The 26,256-nt window shown below is 40.4% G+C and overlaps 1 protein-coding gene across 5 annotated transcripts in view; it reads left to right on the forward strand.

Moving 5' to 3' along the window:
- Window positions 1-1,861: 1,861 nt before the first annotated feature.
- Window positions 1,862-26,256, forward strand: part of MAP7 (microtubule associated protein 7) — a 657,230-nt gene continuing 632,835 nt past the window's right edge. The window contains exon 1 of one of the 5 annotated variants that reach the window (XM_069234655.1): window positions 1,862-2,236. In XM_069234655.1, the coding sequence (XP_069090756.1) occupies window positions 1,921-2,236 (316 nt within the window). In that variant the 5' untranslated portion in view covers window positions 1,862-1,920. The remainder of the gene's footprint in view (window positions 2,237-26,256) is intronic. The other 4 variants (XM_069234654.1, XM_069234656.1, XM_069234657.1 and 1 more) reach the window with 4 other exon arrangements.

A 26,256-nucleotide genomic window follows, 5' to 3' on the forward strand; every position in this document is an offset into this window, starting at 1 on the left:
ATATCTCAAAAGATCTGATGAGAAATGGCACAACCAAACTCTGGTCAGTAACAATGAATGGGACGTCACATAGGGAAAATGCTTACCACCCCCTACTCGAGAACAGGTTCCATGGGTAAGGCGTCTCTAGGACTCATGATGACACTAGTTATAAATAAAGGTGAAGAAATAAAGAGAGGAAATAACTCCGTGGTACAAGTGAAAAAATGGATAACAGATAACTATACAACAGTTGGGAAATACCTGATTAATGTTGTAGAGTATCTGGGGTTATTAAAATAGTTAAATAGTGCCGTAAAAAACATCATTGGTGATTAGCGTGATAATGTGACAAATGTGCACCCAAATAAATATGGTATAATGTCTCGGGTTAATAAAATTCCTAAATGGTACTGCAAAAGACATCGTTGGTGATTAGGAAAATGTTTTTATAGGTGTGCACCCAAACATGTAGTCAAAATGCTGTAAATGTCAAGCATATTCAGGCACGATATGTCAAGTTCAAAATGCCCCCACAAATTACAAGCGGAACTACACGTTACTGTACATCCCACAACAGGTGGGAGGTCCCATAGAGTCATTTGGTTAGGAGGGTTATGTGGAATACGTGGGCGTGTGTGTACCACTAAATCTCTTATATTAGCAGTTCGTTTGAAAGCAAAAAGAGGTTTTTGTAAATTACAGCCTCCACTTGTAAGAATAGACCATCGCTTATTAATCAACTTCTTAATGGAGTTTCTCTGAGGGTAGGTCCGAACACAGGACCATTGACGGAATAAGTAAGTACTTGTCCCTGACGTTCAAGTTAGAACGTCGGGACTTTTCTGCCATGCGGGATTTTTCTTTTGACAATTACACCCATTTGGCGGCACGATAAACGCATTGATATTAGTTATCGCTTGAGCCACGAGCTTTCAACCCACCGATCTTTTGTACATTCAGCCATGACCAATTAGATGTACAGTAACGTGTAGTTCCGCTTGTCACATTTGACTGATTAAATGATGAAGTTAATGGAAGAATAACCAATTTTAAACCTTTTTTCCTCTTTATTGTTTTGGGTGGTGACCTAAGGCACCCTCAGTTTGCACTATTGAATTTTCTAGTCACTATCTCAAAATTCGGCAGAGAGCCCCCACTTCGGGGTGCCCACTAGGCATTGCAGCGCCGGCCTAGTGAGGAGCTATTTCCGATGATGATGCTAGCCATCCAGAGTGATGCTTGAGGGCTCTTGCTCCTGAGATTACAGGTCTCCCCTGTTTTCGTCTTCCTTCTCTCTATTTTTGGAACAGTGTACCTTTATATAGTTAAGAATGCAAATTAACACAAAACATAGGTTATACATCCAGTTATGATATATTAATACATTCTACATAGATTTTCTCATTAGTTAGCATCTGTTAATACACATGGTGACCGCTCCCAGTGGGCACATTTCTGCTTACACATTATTTTCTAATATCAGTTTCTCTATGTTATTTTCTCATTAGTAAACACACATTAATCATTATATATTTCTTGAATTAGCATATGTGCTCCGTCAGTTACATGATTTATATAGCAACGAATTTCAGGACTCGGCTGGTGCACAATTTCTTCGAGTCCTATGGAGACAACTGGCTTTTCCAACGAAATAGTAGCCAGCCCCACGCATTCCCACTGACATTTCAAGTGGAACCAATATTCGAACATGCGATGCGTGCTATAGCTCATGTTGAGAGCTCGTTACAGCATGACACTGCGAATGGGACGCCAACACGCACATCTGGTGAAGCCTTAAATGGGGACACTCAAGAGGGCGTCACTGCAGCTCGACCTCACCTGCCTCCTATGCAGTGACGCGCCTCCCCATTGTCAGAGCCCGCGCCCCCTTCAAACGTATCCAGCGGTGGCACCGGTCAGCCGGTAGGGAGCCCTAAGATGCCGCCTCTTAAACCAGCTCCGCCCCCGGCTGACGTGTCCTGTCTCACCTGTGCGCGTTCCAGAGCGGGATCCCTCGGGCGCGCGGTGGGCAGGTGTACATCAGGCTCAGCAACTTCGCGCGTGCGCCGCCCGCGGCCGGCAGGTGGGGCTGCTACGTTGTGCTGGCGCGCGGCGGCGACTCTTACCTGTGTGTCCTCGGACAGCAGAGCGCGCGCCCGAGGGTGGCATGGAGCGAAGGCTTTCCTACGGCGCGTGACGTCTCCCAAGACAGAGATGGCGGAGCGGGCACAGAGGGCAGCGACCCTAGAACCAGGTGAGGCGCACACACGGTGGGAAGGGAGGTAGGGCACTTGGCAGCACACGAATTGGAGTCTTCGATGTCTAATATTTATGAATAACCGGGTTTGGTATGGTTTGAATGGGTCATTGTTGTTCATGAATTCATTGATTCTTGCTTTGCCCCCTCCCCAAATATAAACCAACCCACGTCCCCCTTGAAAGGTAGGTTCACGGAGTGCTACTGCTTCATGCATAAAGGAGCAGAACCTGCCTCCCACCTGATACAGAAGCCAGCAGAGTGATTCGTCAAAAGTCAGGCATTTCCTGTAAACAGGAAGAATATTTCCACAGCACAAGAGCCTAAGATCATCTTGTTTACCTCCAGTTCAGTCCCTTTCAAGTGTTCGCGGTTCTTATTACACAGAGCAGCGTCTGAGGAGTGAACGAGAGTTCCCTTTAAATAGCACTGCTGGGGAACTTGTTGCGCTGACAAATGTATGACTTGTGAGATATTGACCTCCAAAAGTACGAACCTGGATCAAGCCACAGTATGCGCGGTTTTGCTCCTTCCCGGTCTCTCTTTGGAGTGTGCATTCTGTAGCTTTCATGTGACCCTCCTTCACAATGCTGAGCCATAAATATGCTCTATGTTTTGTTTTGAAAATAGCAGTTTATGGTTTACACATCTCAAGAACCAATATATTTGGAATGTGAAGTTCAAGTTGTATCATTAGGATAATGCCGGGGGACCGCTGCAGCGTTGACCGATTGGAAGACACTACTTTGTTCCACATGCCGTTCCCATACGCAGTTCGCATCTTATCAAAGTTGTATCAACGGTCCCCAGCTGAAAATTCCAAATGTAATGTTTGTTTGCTAAATATTGAACGAAGGACCCCGTGGACGTTTTTGTTGTCGAGTATGGTCTTTAGACAGTGAGCAATGGTAGTGATGGACGTTCCACCGGTGGCATACGTTTTGGGACATAGAACGGTGGTCTTAGTGGATATTCCAGTTATAGCTATGGTTTGCAGAAACTGAACAATGGTCCTGGTGGAAATTCAACCTGTGGTGTGTGATTTTTAAAACTTGATCATGTGTGTTGAGCAGAACACCAAGGGATTTTAGTGGTTAAATTCGAATAACAACCGAAACCTATATACCTCATTAAAACAATGACATTGGAAACCGGTTCTAAGATGCAGGTGGAATTTCAGCAGGAGTGGAGAGACATCTGTGGTATAAACTTTTAATTTTAAATGTATTGTACTGGATGAACGTTTTTATATTCACAGCAATTTGGGTTGGGACTCACTGCAGAGCATCTAATGTCGTGTGAAGTCTTGAGCTGGTAATGCCTTTTCTGGCAAGGGTTCTTTGAATTCTGCTCTCTGTAGGGTCCTGCCTGCATAGGGGGAATTGGGGGGGGGGGGAAAAAACCTGCCCCAGAATGAAAAGAAGTGGTAGCTAGAAAGGCAGGACTAGCTGTCTGAAGATATGAATAAATACATAACGTATTGTGTGACTACTTAGTCATTACGATATACAAGAGCTAAAAATGTGCAGACTGAGGAAATTGAAAACCCGAGTTAAACAGTTTCTCGACGTACATCTTGAACTTGACGAGCTTACAGTTGAGTTTACTCCATAGAGGCAAGCAGTTACTGCCTGGCGACTTGTGCAAATGGTGAGAGCTAAAGAGCATGGTTTAAGATTAAGTCGTTGTGCCAGCTCTTTGGTTTTCTGCTCTGAAAAGTTAATGAAACAGAATTGAACCATAAGAGTTAACATGTCGATAAAATATGCAAAACTGACTTTTTGTAGTATGTGCATATCCTGCAACTTTTGTTTTTTTCGTGAGGCACCCATTGTGGGGCTTGGCACTTAAACTGAAAAAATCAGAATCAAAGCTGCAGAAATCTTAATTTCAGCTTTAGCGAAAATGTCTGACCCAGTTAGCCTGACTCTTTATCAGACCTGTAAGAATTTCTTATGACAGCATTTACAAAATGCCCTTTTATCGTCCTCTTTTGCTACTGAACTTGCTGATTTGTTTGCTATTCTTATAAAAACCGGCGTGGCTTATTGAGGCATACCAGGCTTTTAAGTTCAGCCCCTTTAAGGAGTTCTGTCAAATGACCAGCCACAGGTTTTATTGTGTTAGAGGCGCAGTTTTGATGTCCTGACAGACGGAGTAGCTGAGAGAGTTTTGTCGGCTAGTCTTTAGATTGTGCATCACCTTAACATAGGTCACTGCCGTTGTAATTTCAAGTTGCTTACGCAGTATTCAAGTCTGATGTGCGAATAGTCAGCATTTGATGAAGACAAAATACTCACCTCTAGATTTGAGAAATCCGTGTATTACAGAGGCTGTGAATTCCAACATGGCAGCTAAGCCATATCAAAGGGATGACTGAATTTTACTTTTATAACCCTGGATAACGGTTGAGAAGATGGACATTGTGTCTTGAATAATATAGTGTCTTAAATACCTTGACCAGAATTAACCGTTAGCCCTAAAGAGAGGGTATGGGCTTTGAAGCTTCCTTGTCATTCACATGTTATGCGCAAATATTTGTATTACTGTACTGGCTAGATATTTTCTTTGTATAGATATCAGACCACCCTTTTTGTTGTTTTTCCTCCCAGTGGTCATAGTTTTTGCTTTGTCATTTTCACAACATAGGTGGAGCAATAAGAAACCACTTACTTTATTAGTTACATGCTAGTATGTAAAGACGCAATGGCATTTAACAAGGGTAAAGGAATGGTCCATTTATGTAATTTTTGGCAGAGCAATTTCCGCAGCACTTTGACTGCTGCTTTGAAATCAATTAACAATGTGTACAGTGATGAATTGGAAGCTACAGCCTTTGACATGAGATCTGCTAATGCCAGGATGGTAAGGTCAGTGCTTAGAACTGGATTGGAGGTATAAACCTGTATTCTTCATCCTGTTTTTCAAGGTTTTGCAAAATGAATCTTGCAAAACATTTAGCCTGTCCCCAACAGAGCTATTTATTACATAGTAATTTTCAGGGTTCGCTGGATTCTCCTAATAGATTGATTGGATTACGAAGTCTTGACATTACTTTGGAATTACTTAAGGAGCTAAACAGAAAGCTATCGTGCATTGCTTGTTGACTAATGTGTTGGGAGCCTCCTGGAAAAACAGTGAGGTGAAATGTGACAAGTAAGGCACTCGTAGGCCTGTGTTCAGTCAAAGCCTATATCGAGGACAAACTGGGCTGGAAATGATTTTTGGAGCTGTGCATTGAAAGCAGAAACAACAAATGCTCCCTAGTTGCTAAGAAGGTGTTCAGGTTACTGGAAATCTTACTGCACCACCACCCACAAGGTACACAGTTGTGATTGTAGATGGAAACAGCAGCCATTCACACAACTACTATCCAAGTGGCCGTGTAATTGCCCTTGCACATCCTAATCTTGTTGAGGCAACTCCTCCCATTCCTGAAACAGCAGAGACCTAGCTAATATCAGGCACGTCTTGTGTTTTGAACTGTGAATAGTTACTAATGCATGCCTGCAGAAACCACAGGCATACCCTGATAGGGTTCCATCCCCAAGAATGTCCATACCTGCCAGTATTTTGCTTCTCATGAAACCAATGTCCATTGTAAGGATGTCAGTTACATTGGACACCAGAGAAGACCCATAATGTTCACAATTTTGATGAAACGTATCTGTCTTACAAGTTGGGAGATCGAGGCTCTGAGTTTGCATAACATTTATTATGGGCCAGGTTAACCCTTTAAGAAACTGGATACATTTTCAAAATGCAATTAATCTCTTTGGGGGCAAAAAAACAATGTATTATCTGGAGACATCTAAAACTGTTGGGATGCAGTGAGTCTACCTCCCACCTTACCTACCTTGGTAGTGCTTGCAAGAGATATTGAATAATTCCTATGAAGCTTAATTTCAGACTATTGTCAGCGATATTTCAATCAGTGGTTTTTAAAAGATTGAACAATTCGTTTTGTTTCTATTACAACATCTTGAAAGGAAAAAAAAAAACACACGATTAATAAACGTAGTGGAGTTATGAGCTTAAGCTATTGTATTGTTATAGTATTTATATAGCGCTTACTACCCCTGATGAGGCGTCAAAGCATTTTTCGGTGAGTATCACTCTACTCCGGAACCCAAGAGGAATTAGTGGAGGATTAGTATAGGTGAATATGAGTACAGTTTTAATATTATGAGTTAATTGGAGCAGGGGATATGTGAGTTTGGTAGTTGGATTGACTAGAGTGATAGAGAAATAGAGGAGGGAAGAGTCCAGAAGTGTTAATTGGGAGTTTATAGTAATAGGATGAGGCTTGAGATGAGTAAAGGAGAGATGGAGGAGGAGGAGGAGGAAAGAGTCTGTGGAAAGGGTTTAGGGAGATCATAGTAGCAAGAGGGGATTTGGATGAGTCAAAGGTGAGATAAATGAGGGCGAATTTAGTAGGGTTGTTTGGGAGATCATGGTAGTAAACAGGTTTGGGTGAGCAAGATGTGGAAGAGGAGAGCTTATGCAGGGTTGTTTTAGAGATAAAAGTAGTAGAATGGGTTTGGGATGGGTCAGAGTGGGGATGGAGTATAGATTGATAGAGGCATGACATATGGTCATGGATAGACAAAGTAAAGCTTACAAGAGGGCACATTTATATTATTATTATTATTACTTTATAATTTTATTTGTATATATACATTTTTTTATCATTATTTTTCTTTATTATTTTTTAACTTTAATTTACTTATTTATAATTTAAATTTTATTTATAGGTTTTATTTATTTTTATTAAATTTTCTCTAGTACAGTAGGACTAAAGAAATATAGATATGGAAATACATAGTAAGGGAATATATGTTCAAGGAATATAATAATTATAATGCTATGACAAGAAACGTAGTATTGTATAAACAGGATTTCAAGATTTGTAGTATTTGAAGTTAATTAATAAGTGTACTTTTCTAACATTTATTTATCTTTCCCTAATTTTTGAATAGGGAAATGCTTATGATAATTAAACATTAGATCAGTGTGATTATAAAAACGAGAGCAGGGATTCATAAGTATTTAATATAACAACTTATCTAGGAGCTATGCAATGACCTATGAACATGTTAAGCATAGAATCACATACACATATATATGCATACACACACATATGTACATAAACACACATATACATACATTTATATATACAAATCACCATGAGTAAATATAAATTTGTTAAACAGGTTTAAAGAGCATGTGTGTAATTTATTGTTATGACATAGTAGCGATACATATTTCCTAAAGAACTATACATATCTAGAATATACACATAATCAGATTAAAATTATTTATCAACACAGGCATATGCAGTCCATTGCTGTTTGAATATGGTGGTTATGAAGGAAAGAGTCAGCTCTTGAATAGTCTTCTAAAGGCAAGATAGTTATCTGTGGATCTTTTATTTGAGGGTAATGAATTCCATAGTTTGGCTGCTTGAACGGAGAAGGATGTAGCACCTATAGTCTTTTTCTTAAGGTGAGGTGCCAATCTTCAGCAAAATTTTCTTTGTTGAATGTATTTGGTTATGTATAGCTTTGTGGGTGATTCAAAGCAGCTTGAAGGTGGATCTTCTGGCAACAGTTAATGAAACAGAATTGAAGTAAGCGTGACCCAAATGTGCTGTCTAAGTGTCAGGCCAGTGCAATTTGACACATATACAGTGTGTGCACAATGAAGATAGTTGTTTTGGCCGGTACGTGTTTCCGATAAGGCATCTTCAGGACTTGAGAACAGCGAAAAACACAGGTGTGTTTTCCGCTTTATCTGAATATAGTTTGGATCTCTGAAATAACTCCTGTTGACAGAACACCTCATTCCTGCTATCAGTTTAGTTTGAAGTGGTGTTCAGCATGTACTTGGTTTAAAGTGTTTTCCTCGATCGAGCTGCTAGGTGCTGCAGCCAAAGGTCCCTGCACCAGTTTGGCTCTTACTGATTAATTCTAAACTTCACACATAGCTCTCGTCTTTTGGGGCAGCAAGTTGTTTTGCACGGTGTCAATAATTGTTTCTTTATCTGTAGTCAGGGATACTAAATTCCACTGTAAAAACAAAACATGCACATTTTGTGCGGCGTCACTACATTCTTGTTACTTGGAAGATTCTGAATGAGTAGCACAGGGACAAAACCTGTGCATAACAAGGGGAGATGACATTTCAGTGATTCAGAATAGTTGCTCACGAGTTTGACAGCCTGTATCTGTTTTGCCTTCTGTGATTTTAGTGGCATCTGTTGACATCTTCTGAACATTAGTCGAGTATTCTGCAAACAGTTTTTCTCAAACAATGACCTGTTATGATATCTCGAGATATTGGTACCCAAATGAGTGGTTAATATTTGAGCAGAAACATCTTGCCAATAAAAGCAATGACACATTAAACTGCTTACTTTGCCGTCTGCAGCAGCTAGCTACAATACAGATGCTACCTTATCTCTTGAGCCTGATCGATATTTAGGGTTGCCCCCAGTCCACTAAACATGTATCTTGGTAAGAGCGTAATGGGTAAGTTTGAAAGTCCCTAAATGTTCTTTCTAGGTTAGTGCAGGTGCACGTTTATTTATTTATAGGTCTAAAGTTACACGTTGCTAGTTACAGTGTGAGGGTAACAAATACAAAATCGGCATTAATCATTTTGTGAAAGTGTAAATTATATAACGATAAACCTAGCCAATGAGTGAGCAAAGTAAAAGTAATAAACACACCCGAAAGGAATTGCTGAGGTTGATTTGTACAGGACAAGGGAACACATCTTCGAAATTCTGTGTGAGGGAGAAAGATGTCATGTGCATAAAGTGGAGTGTACTGGGCTTATTTTTGATGGATATCTCCAGGAGATCACACTGTTCTTTTATTTTTGGCGGGGTTTAGAAAATCTCGGTTTTGTTTAGGTAACTGAGTATTCATTTCACAAGGTTTGAAAACCGAGGTACTTTTGTTTTCCGACCTCTTGCCTTATTTATTTCTTTCATTATGAACTAGCTTGTTTAGAAGCACAACATTTGAAATACATATTCATGTGTCTCTTCTCAGTTGCCTCTTAGTCCAAGTTGGTCCTCAGTGAGGGGTGACAACAGGGCGGGGCTGCTATATTTATAGAAGGTAGAATTCTAGGCATCATTCAGTTTTCTTAAACTGAAAATTATTCGATGTTGCAGCTGACGAGTGTCCAAGGATTGCCCTTTTGACTATCTGCATAGTTAGTTGCTACCTCAGCCTTGGTTTGAGTGGTCCTTGGATCATGTGGGTGGGACTCAACTGTGTATGCTTGCCTGCTTGCATAATACAGGAAGCTAATTTATTATGTAGAACTATACAAATGCAAATTTTCTGTATGTTTTAGATCAACTTTATTTTGTCATTCACAGTTTCAATGCGATCTTTAGCCCTTTACTGAGGTTTAAGTTCACAAACTTTTTCCGAGGCTTATTTATATTAGTCAACTCTCTTGGCATATCTACCTCACAGTTCCTCTCCTGCGTTTTAAGGCCAGATTAGCCGTACCGGACATAGGGCATTTGCCTTCGAGGCTGGAAAGAGACGGGGGGTTTTACCAGAGTCCAGTTTTGCATAAGTGCTGCAAAATCATCTCCAGTAACAAAATCAGCACACCAGCCTAATCTACTCTTCCTTAGGGCAATGTGACAGGTGCCACCGCAGAGCTAAGCTGGGGGGGAGGGGCACTATGTTTTGAAATTTGTTATGGGTCTAAAAGCACCAACTGCAGAGTTCCTTGTATATCCAGAAGTTTCCATGTAACAATACAACTGTCAATAATATTTCTGTTGGAGAGGGATTTGAATTTTGTCTAGGGAGTTTTGACTCACCTAAAGTAGTGCGCAGGGTTAATATACGTACTGCAAACAATGTGTACCATGCAGATCACATAACTGTATTTTATGTTTATAGCTCAGTGGCTTAAACTGCTTTGTCACAGAGATCCTTTCTTTACTAACTGTTCATAAGTTACAATCGTAATACAGCACAGTGAGCTAATAACTGCCACCGAAGGCTGCATGCAGACTGCATCATATATATTAGAAAGTTGTTTTTCCCAGTTTATTACTATCTCACTGTTGCTTAAAAGGTTTGTTTGGGTGTAAATAAACTCTTTTTAGTAAAGCAAATCCTACCGCTGTTACGTTTTGAATCCCCAGTTTCTGCTTCTCCCAACCAAGCACTCTTACAAAATGCCTACCAGTATGGATGACATGTGAATCCTATACCTTATTGTTTCCCTTTTGTCTTATGTAACAATCTCTATACACTCATTTGCACACTTATGGTTCATTGACCCTGTGTTTTGTATGTGCGTGTGATGTAAAGTCCTCCCACACCTTACAGTTGTTTGAGGACGATATAAAACAAATGAAATGCATGTGAAAGAGGGGCAATGGAGAAATGAGGAGCACTATTGGAGGGTTTTTAGGTACTCATTAACTGGCCCCCAACAAAGATTGTCACACTGCCAGTCATCATTGCTAAAGTTGGTTCTGGCCCGCCCTAATCGAGAAGTTCCCTGCCAAAAAATTGTCACAAGGTGACTTTGTCTTCTAGCTCAAATGTCAGAGGTTTTGGGGGTAGTAAATGGCCAGTGTGAAGGACTAAATTGCATTTTTAATATTTCTTGTGTTAATCACCTAGTGATTTGGTAATTGAGGAATATATGTACTGTAAATCACAGCAATACAAATTGTGATGTGACTGGGGGATGATATGATAAACAAGCGTTGTCTTCCTTATACATCAATACAGAAGTTGCTTTTTGACATGCTAACATTGTCTTTTTTTTGTCCAATGAAAGCATGACTCATTTAAAGGGAGTCTTAACTGCACTTTGACATTTTGTATAAAGACTTTCTAATTGGACCTATAACACACACACTTGAAAAGTGGCGAATTATAACTAAGTGTCTGGGAATCCTGGTGCATTGTGAAGTCATCATTTAGGATGTTTTAAAAGCTAATACTAGTGAATCTATAATGCAAATATGTTGTAGAATGCGGCATTTTTATTTCTGAAATTTTCTTAATGTGGGACAGCTCCTCCTCCACTCCACTCTCCCCTCCCCAAAACTCCACTTGATGTGGTCAAGCACCCTCGCTATGCACCGTATGGGGGCAGGTCTGAGAGAATTTGCCAAAGCTGTTTTGGGTTCCCATTCTGTTCCTGCTGCTTTTCAGATGCTAAACTCACTCAATCTTAGTCATATGCACTGATGCACTGTCCAGTCTCTTCCTGAAGGGTTACTTAGGTTGCAGAGTTTAAAAGATCTCCCTCCGAGTTGATTTTTGGGAGGTCTGATTAAAAAAAATGCCACATAGCGAGCCATGTATTGCTTTCCCTGGTAAATGGCAAATCTCAGCACTACTGACAAATCAGGTTAGGAAGAGTGGTAACTATGAGCCTGGTTTAGATATTGCTGGACAAGATACACCCTCACAATGGTGACAGATTTCCCGTTCGCCGAAATCTAAATCCCATTATGTCCAATGGGATGTAGATTTCGGCGAACGGGAGATCTGTCACCGTTGTGACGGAGTAACTCGTCTGCCAATATCTAAATCAGACCCCAGTTATTTGAACACTCTTTGAGGTGTGAGATTAGTCTCTTTCCTGTTTTTATTGCTATTTTCAAAATCAGTTTGGAAGTTTGGTTGCATGGTTTTCCATCACTTCCCCAAAATGACCTAACTTCACTCTCAATGGTTTTTACCACATTTGTGCAGGAGGTAGGTGACCTTGGTGAACGTTTTATCCAGCATGGAACGGTTTCTGGTGATACCATAACCATTAGAAGGTATATATCTAATACCGTCTTTGTAAAATATGCATTCTTTGTAGAGGTGCATTCCTATCTTAAAACTTGGTTCATTGATACAGATTACTTCACAAAATTCATAGAAATCGTGTCGCGGCCGGGAAACGCTTCTTGATGCTTTGGTAAGATATATGTTGAGACATACCTCATACCTTTGTAATGAGTAATGACTGAATGGCTGGAATTTAAGGGTATGGAGTTGTGAAGACGTGCTGTAAATTAAAAGTGACATTCCTTTATTAAAGACTGACCACCACTCCAACAGAGACTGGATTTATGTCTCCACTTGGGAAAAATCCTGCACGTTTCATGTGAAACAAATAAAGTTTTGTCTTCCATCCCAAAAAAATGGCGTTTTCTTTTTTTTTTCCTTTGAACCTCAAAGTATTTTCACACATTTCCACGATAACAGAAGGTAGTACCAAGTTTTTTCAGCCTATTACAAGGATATGTGGCCTTCCACAGCATTTTCAATGCTGCATCTACATTGATTCAAATAAAATGGCAAACCACCCACAGCCTGTATTCTCATGTCTACCTGCTCCTACCTGGTGCTACGTTGTCCCTCATTTATTTATTTTTGATTTTCAGGGAGTGTAAATTAAGTAGGCAACCTCAGGTGCCTGGAGGCTTTCCAATGGATGCGTAAGATGCATCATAATTAGGCGATACTTGGTCACAAGAGACAAGAAAAATATTCCTAGTCAATGAGGCATGCAACTTACAGGTCAAGGTCCAGGCAAAGTCTTGCAGTTGTGATGAGTTCAGATGATTATCAGGCACCGGGATGGCTCAACAGATTATTACAGTGTCTGTAAAACAAATTAAGAAAGGTATTTAAAGGGCTGATATCTGTAACCAGAAAGTCATATTTTCATTCAATCACATTTGGATGAACTGTAACTAGAATTGCCCCACACACCTCTAACGTTTGGCCAGCAGTGACATCTGTATAGCAGGGCCTACATTAGAAATAAGGATTTCAGATAATACTAAATTGCTGTTTTTTTCCTTTGGTAATGTTGGTGAGATAGCTGTATTGCTTCATGTCTTGTCTGAAAGGCTAACAAGAAATGAGTGCAGTGCTTAATTTGTAAAAGAATAAGTACCAAGGCATAAAGTTTTGTCTAGAAGCCCACGCCTGGAGCAACCAAAGATAGAGTGCCGAATACCAAGCTGGATAGTATTGATTGACCCTCATGCCTTGTTAATCCACCACCACACACTCCTTGCCCCTTTATCTCGCCCTTACAAGTTCTTTTTAATCTCTGCTTTCTCCCTTTTTAGGTTGAGTGTAAGACCTCTTGTATGCTTTTAAGTATACTTCTTATGTGGGCTTAAAGCCATTTAATTTATTTGTCTGTCATTTAAAAATCCTTGCTTGCTAGTGGTCAGTCGTGCCTCTTTGTCCCTCCTTTTTCCCTTAGGGAGCAGGGACCAACTACTGTATAATTACTTTGTCATGTTTATCTGTTCTTTGGGGGTCTTTTTTTTTTTTTTCTTCATTTCCTTTTTGTGTTTTACACGAGTCTAACACCCATTGTGGGCTTCCTTCATTGAAATAATGCAAACAAGAAGTGTTCACATTCCGCCTATAGTTTGCTTTCTGTAAAGTAAATATCGCACCACGTTCGCCCTTTTATCATCTTCTTGGACACGAATGACGGAATGCCAACGGCTGGACCGGATGCTTTGGACCTGTGGTGGTCATCTTGAAGTTCTGGGAAAAGCGGTAGGTCTGGTCCAAATCCAGAGCGAGCAATGAAAACGGGCACCGTCATTGATGAGTCTAACATGCATTGTGGGCTCCACTCCGCTGACATTTCAGGTGCTGAACTGCTTCCTGGACAAGCATGGCAATGGATTTCTTAACCGGCTGTGTAGGAGGTAAGGGCTTCTTTGCATTGTTGCGTATGTGTCTGTCTCCTATTGGTAGTAAAAGCAGGTGTTTATTAACTATTCTGAAGGCGTGTCAGCATTTGCAGTGTTCAGCGCTCTGTATATATTCTGACACACTCATAATGTACATCTGTTTTCTTTGATTTTGATTTAAAGAATAAATGGTGTGATGACATGGAGCCCTGTGCAACGGGCGTGATAAGTTATTTAATTCTCTGATATATGTTGTACACTATTTTCCCAAGAGTAGCAGTTTGTTCTTGTTTTACAAGGACTCTAGGCCGTGGTGGCCGAGTTAGGCAAATCAGTATTATTGAAGAAAGAGAGTTGCATGTATACTTTTAATAGTTTATAGCAGGTTGGACATTTTGTATTTGCAGTAAGCCACTTTGATTTTACTGCTTATCGTGTTTGTATAAATGTTATGCTTAAACTGCTTATAAATGCTGTACCCACTGCTTCTTTCTGGGCAGGTTACTTTTTTGTGCAAAATAGAAATGCATATCGGCAGACTTGAGGCCGGGGAGGGTGGAGGTATGCTTGGCTATCCAGTAGCAACGTGATTGCTTCAGGTAGTGGAAGGTAGTTAAGAAGGCTTAGGAAACTAATCCAGCATTGAAAAATTCACTTTTCATTTCATTGCTCAATTGTTTTTTTTTTTTTAACATATAAAAGCAAGTATGTATTCACATTTGTAGTAAAATCTGGAGAGAAAAACACAAGTTTCACTTTTTGAAGCAATGGCGTTATATTGCTCTACAGGACTGCTTCTAGGCCTCCACTTGTCTGCCAAACACATGAACGCAGCTGTCATGCCGCTATCCATCTTGCAAAAATTATGGAGAGATTTACACATTGGTAAATCTTAGTCAGCGGGCGATAATTATCCAGCTTCATTACCAACAATAGGCTCCAACTTCTGAATTTAAGTGCTAGGCCGTCTTCCACAGCACCACCCAGTTGGTGATATTCTGAAAGATGTATTTCAACCATTTTATACATGGTAGGAGGACGTTGTTAATGTGCCAACTCCTGAAAGATAGCTTTTCTGCTTTTGATAAGCTGACAAACCTCTTAGGGGTGGTTTCCAGAGTGCCACCCATGTGTTGCAAATCGCTGCACAGCTGCCACCTACCTCACCAATCCACTGCATACAGCTTTGAGTTTCCATCCACCTTGCCATTGTTGATGGTGGACTTCACATCTCATGCTTGTATTACTAACCAGTTATCGACAGATGTGTTTTGTTTCAGTACACCTTCTCAACCCCATTGGAGTGGCTTACCCGCTCAACTCCTTGACAAGCTTGGTTCCTGCATGGTAGGTTTTTGATTATGGTAGAATGTTTAGAAGTGGTTGGTGGCTGGCTCTGAAGAGGTGGCTGGTAATTCCAATTCATTTCACCAATCCCTTTCAGATTGCTGGTAGGCTTCCCCCCACTTCAGCAAGAACCGCGAAATGGATGGTAGGTTTTCATCCTCTTTTCCCAACTCACTGGAGGTAACTGAAAAATTTGTCTTCTACACTTGCCCTCAGAATGTGGCAGAATAGCTTGTCGTTTCCCCACTAATACCAGGGCAAGTCTTTTTTTTTTTTCTTCTTTTTTTTTAAAAGAATTATGCAAGGGATAAAGTACCCTCTGCCCTTCATTATAAAGATATTGCAAGTCAATTAGGAGTTCCATAACCATATGGAAGAAAAAGGCAGAGTTCTTTATAAGGTTATGGAACTCTGAGGTGACTTGCAGTATCCTTATAATGTACGCCAGGGTGTACTTCGTCCAATATAACACATGGTCACACCACCACCTTTCCTTCAAACCACGTAAAACTTTACTACGTAACTTTCCTATTAAAGAGCTAGCATATTTGGAAACATAAAAAATAAAACCTCTAATGCAAAATTAAACAAATCAAAACCTGTTAGATATTTGTTTGAAACAGTAATTAGAAATGGTCCAGTACAAGTCGGTTAAAACTGCAGTAGCTTGAAACGTTTAGAAACTTGCAGAAAGATTCAAACTTTTTTCTAAGGAGTGCAAAAATAAACGTATTCTCTCTTCTTGTCATTGTAAGATATTAAAATAGAGCAGAAGAAAGAAAGGCCCTGTTTCCTTTTTTTGTTGCTAAAAAGATGCTCAAATTGTGCTCTGTGACCTGTCCTGCCTTTCACCTCAGCTGCTGGCTCTGGCAGCAGGCATTGTGATGCCAGAACTGAATTGTAATAATCGTATGATAGTTGTGTTTTAACGTCTTTTTTGAAAATGGAGTTTGTACAGGGATTACAGAATTCCATGCACTATACGGGCCTTCATGCACCTCACTAACCAATCGTTGTATATGACTTTCAATTAGATATCTTCACTTTATCTCCTTTGGCAAAGTCTTCTCTTCAACAGCTATGTTTATCCCTCCCTAATTCCTTAGAGTAGTTGTCAAGAAAAAAAAAACAAAACACCTTTGTTTGGAGTCACTGGCTGATAGGGATGGCGCTGGTAACAAACTAATCCCTCAAGGAAAATAGGGCACTGATAACTTGCTCTGCAATAGTAGTCTCTTTTCTAGTAACCAGCTTCTTCTGAGTCTTCCCTTTCGTGTACTTTGAGCTGTATGAGCAACCTATTCTTGTTAATTAGGTGTATGTGTTGCCTGCTCTTGACAACAGTTGGTTATTTGTCAATTATCTATATCTCTCAACAAGACCGTAAGCAAAATCTGTATGTAGTTAACCAACTATTGGACAGTTGTGACCTATTGAGAAGGTGTTGATGATAAACCAAACATTTCTGTTGTCACTTTCTGGTAGTGACCTGATTTTTGTTGCAGAATTATTCCTGATTGCCGTCTGTTCAGTAACTCTGAAACAAGCAATCTGTTCATTCTTTTTGGGCTGTCTTGCAAATGGTGCGTGTTCATCATCTTTGAAGCAACCAAATGTTTTTATTTTATCTACTTTACTGATTCGTTGAACTCCCATGCAGGTTGTACTTTGCTGCTCATTTCAAGAGCCTGAACCAACTTATGTTCATTATTACCAAATTTCAATTGTTTTCTTTATAACAGTAGAAGCAGTGCCTTTGAGCAGAAATCCCACCTGCACTCGTCGACACTGAGGTAAATCAGAGGTTCACCCCTGGGGCTTTGTCATTAGTCACCGTGTTTGAGGTTAATATTGAGACAACTTGGTTATGCAAATCTGACGACTAAAGCGAGATTTGTGTGATTGGTTAAGAGAGCAATGAGCAGTGTAGGGTTTATAAAACTAAAAAAAATTCTGGAATCGTGCAGTTGAAGTAACTGAGATATTCGATCATTTTAGAGGTTGAGGGTGAGTGCAGCAGTTTCTTCCATCACATCTGCTGCAGCCTGCCTCCATATTTTGCCCCATATTCTGTAAAGCAGGTTGATCATGTACATTAAATGTTTGGCATCTTGGTTACACAGCATTGATCAATTTTATTATACTCCAGTGTGTACATATTATTCTGGCACCCGACATGATGGAGATTGCGTCCGTTTCATTTTTTTTTTCTTCATTTTTTCTTTTAGTGGCATTTCTATGTGTTTGAGTGGCGTTGGAAATTTTGTTTGTGTGCTTTTTACCATTGATGGAAATGTATCTTGCACGCCCTCCAAAATCAGGAATCAAAACGGGCGTATTATTCTGCTGTATAGCACCAAGTGGAGGTGTCCTGATGTATAGGTATAGTTTTTCCCCACCCACCAAACCGGCCAATAAGAAGAGTCGTCTTGTATTTCCAACGTGTGAGCCAATGGGCACAGCGAAGCTTGGTGTGCATTTATCCATGGCTTTGTTAGGTCGAGCATAGACATACGACCTCTTGTATACTTATTCTGTCGGCTTAAAGCCATTTCACCTTTGTTTCAGTGTCATTTAAAAACCCTTGCTTGTGAATGGTTAGTCATGCCTCTTTGTCCCTCCTTTTTATCTTTGGGAGCAGGGACCAGCTACTGTATGATTACGCTTTGTCATGTTTATCTGTTCTTTGGTAGACTTTTTTTCTATGTTTCTTGCTCGTGTTCACAAAGCTACCCTTTTCATTTGCAGAGAATTCTCGTTCTCGGCTTAGCTTCCCTGCAACGCTGTTTCAAGAGACAGGGCTGTAAATCAGCATGTTATTTTGGTCATATTTGCTAAGTATACAAACACTGAGATTATAAAACAAACACTTCATCGCTGCTTGTACTAAATGATCCTTTTTGTGGCCGTCTCTGGCCATCTGGTGCCTCATCGCTCGCACCCCCTCCCTCCCATCATTGCTGCCATCCTCTCTGCACCTCTGCTTGTTTCAACATGGCAGCTGCCTCTGCTAGTAAAATTAGGCCATTTGAAGTGTGAGACCATCCGAGGAAGGGACAGTGCTTGTGATGATCTCTGTGGGGTGAGACCTGATATTTTCTTTCAGCTGCTATTGTGATACTTTTGGGTGCATGCACAAGTTCTTGCCTTGCAGCCATCCTTGGGTAGACAATCCAATATGCTTGTGTAATGCACATGTGCACTGAGTGTGAAAGGACTTTTCCGCACATGTGCGTTGTGTGTGTCCACCTGTATTGGCTGCTTCCGTGTTGGTGACTGCCTGACGTTTTTTGACAGCTCTTTTCCCTAGTAGTGTCTTGCCCCTGGTATGCCTTAAAATGCTGCTTCTGAAATTTTAACTAACTAGAACGTATGCATTTGCATATGCAAATGTGTGTTCGTTAGACATATGCTACGCATACTTTATTATTGCAGAATTAATATTTGTACATGTTGTACCTAGGCGGTTGCTGAGCACGATCATGTTAGACCTTCAAGATGAGAATAGCAGTAGGTTCCAGTCCCCTGGATACTATATAAATGTGTGTGTGTATATGTATATGTATATATATATATATATATATATATATATAATGCCCAGGGACCAGAATTTAAATATGCACTTTTAAGGAGGGCATAAGTGTAAGACTTGCTAGAGATCAACTTGTATTGGGCATCTGGAAATGTACCACTGTTCAGCTTGGCACAGTATGTTAGATCACATAGTAGCCTCAAACACGATATTATGTCTTCCATCATTATGAATATATTTCACCCAGGAATATGTAAATAACTCTTGCTGCAAAAAAATATGCTCAAATATTTAGTTAAGAAAAAACCTCTCCATTCTGCCTAATATTAGCCTATAAGTCAGTTTATTTTAGTGTGTATTTTACACAAAAGGAGTCAATATCTATTGGTCTTGTTATACCACCCACATCCAAGTTTTTGTATTTAGACTCGTATTGCTTTGTCACAGATTGACTGCTTATTGCAATTATGACCATGATTCAGGCCAACTTAACATCCTTATTATACTATGACTGTTTGAACACTCTTGATAGCTTGGGTGACCTTTCTAGTTTATTTCTCTCGTTATTCCTCTATGGCTGTCTTGTGTCTTTTTTGTGTGTGAATTGTGTTAGCCAGCAGCAGCTCTGATGGTGGGGCGATGAAAGTGGTGCATGGCAGATTTACATTAGGATGCTAAATGGCAACGTTTTAATTTGTTGCTGCCGATAGAGGGAGAAGGTAAATGATAGTGCTTTAGTTATATGCAGGGCCACTGGAATTATGTGGCAGGAAAGGACCAAGTTATGAGGCACGGTTGACCAATTTGTGGCAAGAAAAGTCCAATTAGGCATTTACAAGGTCAATAGCTCTAACTCTTGCAAATGCGTAATCTATTGCAGTGCAAATTATTGTTGTCTCTTCATTTCTCTCCTACTCCTTTCCCCTTTGTGTTGTGCTTTCTTTTCTTTTCCTTTTTTTTTAAAATTCAGCCTTGCCCTGTATTAAAGTCTGTTGGGTTAAAATAAGTGCTGGTCTCTATTTAAAAAAAAATGGCAGTGGTCCTACCTGTAACCACTGGTTCACAATACTCACAGAATGAGTGACCTGGATTGTCAGCAAGCACTCCTGGGGTTTTGTGAGTATTTTGCTTTGTGTTCGATACAAAGGGGGAATGTGTTTCTGTGATTGAATGTTAGGAACCCATTTACATATCCTTTACTTATTCGTTTTAAGTTTTCATAGCCTTCAGTGATACCGTTCTTGGTTATTCTCTTGGTACTTACTGTACACCTTCATTTGCTAATAAACGCACTACTTCTGAGGTGCATGTAGTACACGTTGTGCTGTGCAGGGTTGAATGCCTTGTATCCTGTGGCGTATTCATTGCCAGTGTTTAGAGAGACACATGTTCTGTTGCATTGTTGGTAATTAGGTCACACCTGAAGTCTCTCTCTCTAAGTAGGCTTGTAGGTCAGCCTAGGAATCAGGCGCATGGATACTGACAATTATTTTTATGTTATCAATTTTTCACAATAAAGACCCCCCTCTAAGACATGGCAGCCCGCTCTGGTGTTCTAATGTTACCCAGCGTATGGTCAACGACTGAACTAACACATTACAGATGTGCATTTAGAAGTACATGGTTTGCATCCAACAGGCAGTGCTTGGAGCTCATGATCTGGCTGCCTTGAGTTTCAGATGTTGTCTCTTTAACAACACATGTACTGGAAATTCGGAGAAAACGTCTAGATCATGCTGGTTCACTGCCACGTTATCTAGTGTTGGAAAGTCATGGTATAAGATTCATGAAAAATGCTTTATTTATGGTAATATATTTAACATTTGTGTTCGGAAAATGAGCAGCTTTTATGGTGCAGATTAATTTTGCAGCATGCTGTCTCTCTCCCCTTTCTGTTCTTAAGTTGTTACACATCCACTTGTCTGTCAAATTGCATGTTGTCAGCCATCTTTTTATGAGTATATTCTTAGCTATTTCATTATTTGTATTGCTCTCATATGCAGCCTGTGAGGATCCAGAACTATAGTACAGCAAAAAGCTCCATATACCTTACTTAAATTAATTTGCAAGGGTCGCATGTTTCTTATGACTGGGAGAAGGGTCATAGAGGACATTTCTGTTTCAAGAGATAAGTCACAAACCTTCTTTGAATAAAGTTTAACCACTCTTTGTCTGCACTGTTTTTTCATTATTGGACCTTCTTTGCATTTCCCCATCTATTTATCCAGCTCTTTCGAATCTAACGATGGACAATATTTTATTTGTCTGATAAAAGTTGTCTTGAGTACTTTTTGACCCATTTGATGACCTATCTAAATGATGACCGTGGTCTTGTTCGATCTTATTTCTACCTTTAGTTGGAAGGCAGAGAGGGCCTTGTAGGACGGCCTTTGTGTGTGTATTATGCAGATATCTTATGGAACATTCAAGCCACTCGATTCACGTATCTGGGGGACTTTTTTGGACATGACTGGGGTCGGAGCAGAGAGAGGTCAACGAGTGTACAACAATTGTAAAGTAATTTGTGGACCAGAACTGTCTATCCTTTGCTGCATTTTAACCTACGGAAGCTCACCATCGCACTAATTGATGTGTTATAGGACATTTTGGGAGTTAAAGGGAAAGCAGGTGTTTAGTTATTTTTTCTGCTATTTTGCAAGCTGTACTTGTGGTGGGTATGCGATTAGCATAATAACCCTATGATGTTAACAAATTTGTCCATTATTTGTTCTCAAAACTGTGCTAAAACGTATAATGGATGGTGGGGTGCACTGAGAGTGAAGGAAGAGGTGTGAGAAGCAAAAGGCTGGAACACATGGGCAACTGGGGCAATGTGCCAGTGTAAAGTTACCAGATGAATTCACATCATCCGGGCCAACCTATGCCTCTGTCCTGGGGAATTTGTTTTTAATAACTAACATTTTATTTATTTTTTTCCAAATAGATTGAAAAAAGGCACACAGGACCATCATCATTATGCATTTATCACGTGCCCACATAAGGTGTACACAGTACAATTATTATAGCAGACCATATTATTCCAACTTTTCTCCCAAATCATCCGATGTTTCTGAAGACAACTGCTTGCAACATAAGTAGCTTAGTCTTGTTTTGCGCACTGTATCTTTTCAATGTTTGTAATGTCTCTTTTGGCGAGCAATGTCCCAGTTTCAATTACGGTGCATTCTCCTCTGGGCCCTTCTAGATCTTCAAAGGTCCCCAATATGGCCCTTGAGGGATGGTAAATCAGTTACGTGAGGACTCGTGTTAAGATACGGTATAACTTCAATGAATATTCAGTGATGATCGTAGAGCCCCATATCATGTGATAAAAGCCATAATCTGAGAACAACAAGAACATTCAGGTGTCTAACGCCTTAGGGCACGCCATAGCCTCTCAAGTGTAAGATAAGCAACATGAAGGTGTTATATGCGCTGGGGTCTGAGGGGATGGTGTAGTAGCTGTAAGGCCATGCAAACATCCTGCCAGTCACTGTCATCTAGTGGCCAACCTAGAAAGTCCATTTGGCTTTCAAGACTCCAAAAAGGTATGGGGAGTTATTTTAGAAATCCACCATTGCCAAAGGTCGCCATAAAGACTCTGGGTTCTAGTGGGTTATATTCAGTAACTGTGACCAAGGTGACCTTACACTATGCAAGTGCATGCCCTAGTTTCAAATAGCAGTAGAACTTGGATTTATGGAAGGAGCTCATCTTGGCCCCCTGCCTGACATCCCCCCGTTCTATATACCAATCCGATCCCATTTGCCAAATCCCTCTAGACGTGTAATTTGTCCCAGTCAACAGCCCTGCTACTGCAGGGTATCTAGTATGATCTCCAAGCTAACAACACTGCCCTAGTGGCCTCATGAATGGTCTGAGGGACAGGGTAGCCGTATGGCATACCCATAATTGTGTCAGCCTACTTGGGCCACTTCCAGATGAAAAGCAAGACCGGACACTCCGCACTCAACCATTCATTCACCACCAAAATCTGGGTAGCTCATTAACATAAATAACTTCCCACCATACCCATTCCACTGTCATAGGTAGATTGTGTACTTTTACCCAGTACAATACGGGGTGGCTGTGTGGCCCACAGAAAAGATCAAAATGTTGTAAAAAAAAAAAAAAAAAAAAAAAAATTACAGAACCAAGCCTGAGGGATGACTAATGGGAACTTCTGAAGTGCCTGAAGAAAGCATGGTCCATCTTCTTAAACAGAGTGATTGCCCAATACGTTTAAGGGAAGCTAGGCTTCTCTGGGAAGACCTGTCTTCAGGTGGAGCGCAAGCCAGCCAAGCTTAAGGCTCCATCATATGAGGTTATGATCTAGGGTTAAATGGATTCCCAGAGATGAGCCTGCAGACAGGCAGATGTGACCTCCGCACTGCTTCACCCATTTCCCCCTTCAAGGGCACTAAAATCCATTTCGACCAATTCACCTGAAGGTCCGACTTGGTGCAAAATAAGTTAATCATTTGTATCAGAAGAGGCCCTGTAAGGAACGGTTGAGAGAGAAATAAAAGCACATTGTCCACATATAGGGCAATTCTTTCCTAAGTCGCCATGCCCCATTTAGTGTCCTGCGGTATCTTTAACAGGCTAATTCATCTTGGGATGTGTAGTCTTGGTTCGTATTAATTGGACTAAATTACCTACATCTAATGGGCTATTTGCCAGGAAAAATCCTAAATGGATCAGTGTGTTGTCCCTGGTGTCACATAGTCATCTGGTAGCCTGAGGCAATTGTACGGCAGTAGTAAGAGGTGGAAAACAAAGTAGGCATCTCAGAGTGTTGGAGTTGCCATATTATTTGGGGAGAGCCATTGTCATACAGAGGGGTTCTTTAAAGAAATCTAAGATTAGATGATTTGGAACACAGGCCATCTCATACATGGATGCAGGAGATTGGAGCACATTTGTGGTTGCAGGGAAGCGCTGGAGTCCAATTATGGGTGTAACAAAGTAGCTGTGTGTCAAAGCCAATGGTTTGAAAAAGATTAACAAAGTAGTTAGCTTTAGTCTGACCTCAAGGTGGGTGATGAGTGGATCAGAGCCTAAGCAAAGTGAGTGTTACTGGAACATAAAGATAAGGAAGGTGGTAAAGTCACAGCACTTAAGCAAAGAAAAGACCCCAGGTAGAAAAAGAGCTCCAATGTGTCCTTTGCTTGCCCCAGCCATGGTCCTGTTTAAGAAATCTGCCCCGTCCTCTCCTGCCTCCAACCAATTTAAAGCATTGTTGGTGTCTAGGGAAGTGGCCACCTTTTCCTTGTGGGTTTGATCTTTGTTGTCTTTTGTTGTAATCAAGGATCTGATTTTGGGGCAAAGAGATCCTGATGTTTCAACCTCTTTCAAAACCCTATAGAGCAGTTTAACACATTGAGCCTTGTTAATGTGATAACGTTTTCTCAGGAGACAATCCATTCCTACTATTTTACCATATGGAAAACCTTTTAGGACCTCAGAAAACTCTTCAGGTGTGATATATCCCTCTTTCAGGTTTCTGCTACCCTCCATAAGTCGAAAGATCCTTACATTGGCTGAAAATAAGTCCTATGCTGCCACATTGATGGATCATTTTGAATTTTTCAAGTTGTTGTAGAATAAGGAAAAGGCATCACTTGTGTCACTGTTCTGCTTGGTTTCAAACTAAGGGAACAAAGTCAAAGAATGCAGCGCTCTTAGTCTGAGTGATGAATATATTAAGGCACTTACCAGATCTCAAACAAGAGCACACAAAAATATGAACACGAGCATTTAACTTGAATGCAGTAAAACATGTGTAGATACCAAAATAATCACAGAAGTTAAACAATGTCGGGCATAAAAAGTGCACTGTATCAGCAATGAATATGTACCCCCATGTTGTGTTCTAACACAATGTAACCTTGTGCTAGGAAGAAGAGCCTAAACATGTCCTGTGTAGAAAACACACTGTGCATGTAAAAATACCTGCACCACCGATGTGATGGCATCTGAAGCTAAGCACGAAATTAAATCAGTGGTCAAAATGGAGTAAGTGATTAAATACACATAGTATTACACTCCACCCTTTGACCAATGTCTATTATAACGTACTGGTCTAAAAAGTAACTCTTTTTGGTCGAAACATTGTAAGTAGATTAGGTATGCATTGTACACAGCAACATAGCATTACTATAATACAAATTACTATGAGAATTCAACCTAAAACAGTGCGCAGTTGCCCAAAATCTGATAACCGGTTAAATAACCAATCCCACGACCCTTTGTCAACATCTTGTCTTACTTCTTTCACCAATTCATGTAAAGATTCAATATGAGACTGGATAGATTTAGAGTGGCCTGATAGGTTAAAGCAGCACAGGCCCTCAAATTCTGAGCAGTCATGATCATGCTTTAGGAGCAAATAATGAATGGCAGCCCTGTTTTGCAATGCAGCTTTTTTATTGCCTCAAATATCGAGCAGTAATTTAGCTAAAGCAATGGAGATTTGATTGATGTTCTTAACTATCAAACATGCTAACTTTATAATAACTCAAGTATTCTGAACAGCTAATCCTGGGGCTCCTACTATAGAAATACTTTAGCTCACATATTCTGATTTAGATAATGAATAAATTTCAGAATCACAGTCTTTGCTTAATTGAGCTGTTTCCCTTTGATAGCGAGTATGTACAGAGTGAAATAGAAACATCGGGAGTCCTAACCGCATAAAAGCACATGGTCCCCCAGTTATATTGGCAGGCACGTATGTATTGGTGGTATTTTCATAAGAGGACAAACACCCCACTGGTAGTTTAACATGCTTGAGGTGACTAGCAGCAGTCACAATGTGTCAGCAAGACATGCTGCCTTTCATATTTTACACATTTTGTCTATGCTGACAAAGTACTCGTTCCCACAGGATCTCTCGAGGAGACCCTGTTGTTGCTTCAGGGTGCATTTGAGCACATTTTCCAACTTTGTAAGTATAACAAGTTAAGTTGTAGGAAACATCACCAGCAGTAATATTGTAAGTTATCACGTGGGGTCAGATTGTCTAACTTTTCATCCGTTACCTCTTGGTAAAACCTGCAGTACTCATAGGGTGTAAAGTGTGACAACTCGTCACTTTCTTGAACTGCTTCATCTGTGATGGTGGCATTAAAGATTTGCAGCAAAACGCTGGCAGGAGTCGGTATGGTGACCAAGCAAGTTGAGATAACATCAACTGTACTTTTCATGTTTGTCATGCAGAAATCCGATCTGTTGAGCACAACTCTTGCCAGTTGGGTTGAGATGTTTTCATTTAAATGCAGTAAAGGTGTGGATCGGCACTGTCAGTCAATCACTTCAGAGCTGGGGGCTTTTGGTCCCTCACGAACCCAAATGCACATGCCCGAATACCGACCAGGCAGTACATAATTCTCGCAAAAATAATTTATCAGCTGGTAC

This window comes from Pleurodeles waltl, chromosome 5, assembly GCF_031143425.1.
Source record: "Pleurodeles waltl isolate 20211129_DDA chromosome 5, aPleWal1.hap1.20221129, whole genome shotgun sequence".
Taxonomy (NCBI): Eukaryota; Metazoa; Chordata; class Amphibia; order Caudata; family Salamandridae; genus Pleurodeles; species Pleurodeles waltl.